The 6524-nt window shown below is 41.6% G+C and overlaps 1 protein-coding gene across 1 annotated transcript in view; it reads left to right on the top strand.

The window, feature by feature from the left end:
* The first annotated feature begins 3029 nt into the window (after positions 1-3029).
* Positions 3030-6524, top strand: part of PALLD (palladin, cytoskeletal associated protein) — a 389700-nt gene continuing 386205 nt past the window's right edge. Inside the window, exon 1 of the mRNA XM_015568474.1 lies at positions 3030-3919. Within this exon, the coding sequence (XP_015423960.1) occupies positions 3030-3919 (890 nt within the window). The remainder of the gene's footprint in view (positions 3920-6524) is intronic.

Genomic DNA, 6524 nt, shown 5'->3' with positions numbered 1-6524 from the left:
CGGTTCCATCGGGGAACACAGACTGATCAAAGGGATCAGAGCAATGTTTGGGTTGATAAAGAGGCGGCCAATGATGAGACCACTCTAACGGATTTATAAGATTTACTTGGACAACAGTGGGAAATACGGTTCAGTGGGTAGAGTAGGACTAGAATGTAGAGAATCTCATAATTCAGGCTCAACCAAGTGAGTCATCTTTCTAAGTGGACATCTAAGACGCAAGTGTGACATTCAACTAAAAGAGATATGGTGGGTTCCTAATGAGCTTCAGGATCTCTGGTTACAAACCTTCTGCTGAATTAGTAGATTCCGTGAATCATCTTATGTGGCAGCAGGTCCTCGAGGTGCATTTCTGGGACCTTCTAGGTAATGCTTTTTGAGATTAGAGACTTTCAGGGGCCAAAAAAATGCAAGCTGACTCTCTTGGGTCATGTGAGAGAAAATAACATTACACTTAATAAAAGAAAATCTCATTACTCTAGGCCAGTGGTTCTCAACCTTGGCTGCACATTAGAATCACCTGGGAATCTTTTTAAAATCCTTATTTCTGGGCCTCATCCTCCGGAAATTCTGTTTCGTTGTTATGGGGTGGGGCCACAACATTAGTAACAAAGAAACAGAATTTCCGGAGGATGAGGCCCAGAAATCAGGATTTTAAAAAGATTCCCAGGTGATTCTGATGTGCAGCCAAGGTTGAGAACCACTGCTCTAGGCAGAATCCCTAGATAGGAAATTGCTTCTAAACAAGCAGTTCCATTCTAGCCTCACAAGGCATACTTAACTTTTGAGAACGAATGTCTCACCAACTTCACTCCCACCCAACTTACAAAGTTGAGTTTCACCACACCCAGCAAGCCTCCTTTTATTGATTTCCAGACTCAACTGTGAGGCAAAATTACTTAGAAAGTTTTCTAGAGTTTTTTTTTTTAAAGACTAGTTTATTGATTTTTAGAGAGGAAGGGATAAGAGAGCAACATCGATGCAACATCAATCGGATCCCTCTGGGCATGCCCTCTACAGTGGATCGACCCACAATCCAGGCATGTACCCTGACCTGGAATCCAACTAGCAACTCCTTAGTGCATGGGATGATGCCCAACCAACTGAGCCACACCAGCCAGGGCAAGTTTTCTAGGTCTTCCCGCTATCATTCTATGAACAATATGTAGAAAAAGGACAGTACACTTAGAGTAATGAGAGAGTCACTGCCTCACAATATTTAGTTCAAAATGCAGTGGAAGTTAAATTGATGCCCAATTATTTGGCAGGTATCGAAACACCTTGTATTTCATGCTGGTAACATTCCTGTTCAGGGCACATAGTTCTCTCACATGTCTTTGACGGTAAGATAGGCTCACATAGCAACCAAGTTCTTTTCCTTTTCCTTTGACACCCTAACCAAATTCTAGGTTATTTATATATTATTTGTTTAATGTATTCTCCAATCCTCCATATTTACCATACCACATGACTTTTACCTCTTTAAATATAAGGATTGTGTTAGCCATCTGGATCAAGGGTCGGCAAACTTCAGCTGCTATGCCAAAGCCATCCTATCACCTGTATTTGCATGGCCTGCAAACTAAGAATATTTTTACATTTTTAAACTATTGTAAAAAAATCAAATTCAAAAGAAAAATAATGCGTTTGACATGTAAAACATAAAAATTCAAATATCACTGTCCATAAATAAAGTTTTACTGCCACACAGCCATGCTTATTTACTTATGTATTCCTATGGCTGTTTTGATATTCCAATGTCAAATTTAAGGAGTTACAATAGAGACTGTACAGTCAAAAGTATTTACTATCTGGCTCTTACAGTTTGCCAATCCCAGTTAGAGCATGACTACACCTCTAGCGCCTGAAACTTTATAAGTGATTATTAACTATGTGTTAAATTAACTGTTGAATTAGTGAATATGAAAGCACATGGCTGAACAAAGAAAAGGATGAAACAATAAGGTTTCAAATATTTCATTGAAAGCTTAAAATAAATGAAGATTGGAATCAAAATGTACTTTGTGGTTATTTTATAAACAGGGTCAAATTTACTGAAAATATCAGTAAGTTACTAATCTCCTAACATTAACATAATTAGAGTTTTCATAAGGCCTGTAGAGGGATGGGAAGGGAAGGAGGCTCTGAGAATGCCCTACTACACTCATAGTCACTTATAGCGCCTACTGCAAATACCATCTTCTTGACTTATTCAATGCTGGTTAGTAACATACTCAATATTCACTTGCAGGGCAAATATTAAATTAAGATGGTAAATACAAGTACACTTAATGTTTCTTAGTTAATAGAACAGATTAAAATTGTTTTTCAAACACTACAGTTGACTCTTGAACAACATGGGGGTTATGGGAGCCAACACCTCTCCTCTTTTGGAGTTGAAAATTCGGATATAACTTTTGACTTCCCCAAAACTCAACTCCAGTTGGACCTTTGCATCAGGGGACTCCACCAACCATGGATAGAAAACCGTCTTTTCCAGTCTGTGGCTGAGAATCTGCTTTTGGGAATCTATAGTTGGGAATCAGCTACAGTTGGGAATGAGGAAAAAGCTGTTTTCCACCACAGGTTTGTTCAATCTGCAAATGCCAAACTGAGAATACGTAGGGCAGGCCGTATTCAAATGGAAAAACAAAACAACAACAACAAAAAACACTCAGTTCAACCCCATGTTGTTAAAGGGTCAACTGTATACAGGGTGTCCCCCCAAGAAATGTATGAATACTTTAACAGCTGAGAGCTCAATTTTGAAAAGGAAATACATTTTAATAAACTCTGCCTTTATAATTACTCAAAGTGTGGGTATACATTTTTGGGGACCCCCCCCCTATACTGGTTTACCTTAATGTTTCTCCCAATTTGTAAATTAGCGGTATTAGGATGACACACACAAAACATTACTGCTCGCAGCAATTCTGTGTATGTTGTCTTTCAGAACAGAAGTAACTTGATTTCCAGTGTCTCTGGCCTTCCTGTGGAAAGCAGACAGGGTGTATGAAGACTATTCAAATATGTCAGAGACTTCCTCCCATGACTCCTTCTATGATTCCCTATCAGACATGCAGGAAGAAAGCAAGAGTGCTGACTTCTTCCCTGAGCTCTCCGCTTTTCTCAGCCAGGAAGAGATCAACAAGAGCCTTGACCTGGCCCGGAGGGCGATAGCCAACTCCGAGGCCGAAGACTGTGACTCGGAGAAGGAGATCTCGCAGATTTTCAGCGCCTCCCCTGCAGGCCTCTGTGAACACCCTTCCCGCAAGGAGACCAAATCGGGGGAGCCCACCTCCTCGGAAAGACCTCCGGATAACGGGCCAGAGCAGACGGAGGGGCTCTCCCCCCAGGGCTCCAAGAGGAAACCTGCCCTCTCACCCCTGCTCGCCAGACCCAGCTACATCAGGAGCCTCCGAAAGGCTGAGAAGCGCGGCGCCAACACGCCGGGCGCAGGTGGGAAGCCCGCACCGGCTTATCAGAGCGAGCCCGGCCCCCAGGGCCAGCTGTGTGACAAGGCGGCTAACTTCATCGAGGAGCTGACATCCATATTTAGAGAAGCGGCCAAGCCGAGAAACAGGAGCCCAAACGGGGAGTCCTCCTCACCAGACAGTGGGTACCTGTCTCCCAAAAATCAGCCGTCAGCCCCGAGGAGCGCCTCTGCCAGCCAGAGCCCCACGGACGACCAGCAAGAAATGGAAGCGGAGGTCAAGTTGCCCGAAGCCAGGCCCTGCTACCCGGCAGGCCGGGACGAGGCGGTGCCGGGCGGTAGCATCCCTCAGCCCCAGCCCCAGAGCGCACCCCACTTCTCCTCGGCCCCTCGCTTCATCCAGAAGCTGCGGAGCCAAGAAGTGGCAGAAGGAAGCAGAGTTTATTTGGAGTGTCGAGTCACTGGAAACCCAGCTCCTCGAGTCAGGTAAGAATGTTTTAATGTGGAATGGTCAAATGAGTGGTGTTGAGTTTTGATTTTGCTTTAATGTGGGAGGAGAAGAGGGTTCCTGTCTGGTTAGCCCTCTGGAGCCCGAGGTGTTGTTTTCAGGTACCTGCAGGGCGAAAGCCATCCCAGAATTGCAAATACTGCTGACCTCCGTGTCCCTGGTGGGTGGGATATACTAGGATTTGTTGTCATGAACCACCTAATACCTGGGGAAGGCAAAGGACCGGACAGGCATAGAGAGTACAAACAGTTCGTTATATTGGACTCTGGAATTCATAACAGCCAGGGAAACTTAAACTGTGCAACTTAGTTACTCAACGTACTGTGAAAAGTGTGGGCCTGATTTGAATGAGTTGCTGAAGATGGCTGATTGTGTGGCTAAAGCTCCAAGTTGTCTGGGGATACACTGACGAAAGGCACGGGTGTACTGAGGCCAACCACAAAAATAGCCACTGAGTGTATAATCTGGTGTAAAGAACTTTCTTAACAGAATTAAACCAAAGTGGGAGCGCTTCAGTTCTGTTATTCACGCACAGGCTACACACACTAGAGCCCGGGGCCCAGAAAAGAGTAACAATTACATGAGTGTGCAGTTAGTTGGCATCAATAAACACATCGCCATGTCCATTATAATTTCTATAAATTCTTCCTCCTTCATTGCAGAGTTTATACCTTCTGTGCAAAAGGTTAAGAGGGGGGACCCTGGAGTCAGACTGCAGGGTTTCCAGTCATGGCTCCACCTTTTGACCAAGTAGGCAAGTTATACTCTGGGACCCAGTTTCTTCATCTGTGAAATGGAAATCCTAGTAATACCTACCGAATTCCATTTCATGATGCCTAAATACAATAATATGTGAAAAAGTAAAACAAGGCCTTGCACCTAGTGGCTCTACATTGGCATATGCCAATAAAAATATTCTTTTTATTATTTCTCATTTCTTAAGTTCATGTGCCAAAATAAAAGTAACATTTCAAGCTAGGATTATACTGTAAAAAAAATAAGCCATTTATTTTCAAAGTTTTGCTTTTACTAATGAGAAGTGTTTTACCAAAATTACGTAAATATTAAAAAGTAAATTCAAAATTATGAAATTTGGAGAAATTATAAAGGACATCATTGTCTAAAATGCATTGATATAGTATTTCACAAAACACAAACTTTATTCCTCATCCTATATCCACTAATAGATACTTTGCTAGAGTTGTTTTTTTGTTTGTTTGTTTTGACAAATCATTGCTCACAAAAATGGTGTAAGCATTAGCATAACTGGCTAAAAAGTGGTATAATTAGAAGCAGGGAATTTTTTTCCCAACCAGTTTGTTCAACTAATTCACCCTAAGTCAATTTTTACAGTAATTTGACTATATTTCTTTTAGAAACTGACAGCAGGGGGCAGTAATAAACTTCTTAATGGGTTCATTCAATTAAATATGTCATCCTAAATTCTGTCATTTTAATACTTACCTTTTCCATTAAAATATGTCTTATAGTTTTGTCTAAAACAGAAATAAAATTGAGTATTTCTTTTGGATTCTATTTAAAAATTTTTAAAACCCACTAATCTTGGGAACAAATCATTCTTCATTAGAAATATAGTCACATGTCAAACAGTTCCACAGGTTTTCAAACTACATATGACTCCATTTACATTTACATCCAAAATAGGCCCCTTCCAAATGTATTACCATGGCAAGTAAGTATACCACTCCCTTTCAAAAATGACAAAATCAACCCATTTAACATCAAAGGATTAATTCAACTGTACCAAAGTTCACGTAACCATTTGGTAATTTGAGGGGCCATCAAATTCATGTGTCTGTCTCTCTTTTTTTTATGGAAACAGGGAGGCATTAGTTTAATTAGTAGCTACGGAATTATTAACTAGTTTTCTCTGGTCATCTCTCTGTCCACCAAAGCCCGGGACCAATGTTCATTAGTCATTACAAGTTGTGCTCTTCTTGAGTGATTAAGTTTTGATGAGAATGCTCCATTGTTTAAATGACCATAGTTAGCTGATCATTTTTATATCCTTCTGAGTTTGGGGGTTTTGGGGGTGGGGGTTGGATGGTTTTCGTTTGTTTGTTCAGTTGGTTGGTTGGTTGGTTGGTTTTTGAGGGGCAAAGTAAATGTGCATTGGATTGTCTTAATTTCTGTTCTAAAGATACTGGTCATGCCATGGATTTGTAAGTGCACCAAATGCCTAAGAACATTCACTGAGTTCCTTTTCTGCATGAGACATGGCAGTCTAATGAGAAAATCATCTTTGAAGGCAATTTTGTGTAAGGAAGACCTTTAAGAAAGAGTTGCTGCACTGGGACATTTTAGAACCTGACTCATACTGACTAGTCCAGGGGACTCGGAAGTAGAGATTAGGTAGAACTATTGATTAGTAGGCCACCTCCGAAGGTCCCAGAAGCAGGTGACAGAACTTGTGGGCCAAGGCCTCTATAAGCAGAGGCCCAACAGACCCTGGCTGTTCAATCAATGTTGAGAAGTTGGCAGCTGTACGGGAGGTGAGTGAGGTGTGGTGCAGTTGTCATTGGTAAAATCCAGACTTACTTAAAAGTAATGCACCACAGGAAA

Source organism: Myotis davidii, unplaced genomic scaffold (genome assembly GCF_000327345.1).
Source record: "Myotis davidii unplaced genomic scaffold, ASM32734v1 scaffold392, whole genome shotgun sequence".
In the NCBI taxonomy this organism is placed as follows: Eukaryota; Metazoa; Chordata; class Mammalia; order Chiroptera; family Vespertilionidae; genus Myotis; species Myotis davidii.
Note: the sequence above shows the minus strand (reverse complement) of the source record. Positions and strands in the feature narration are given on the sequence as shown.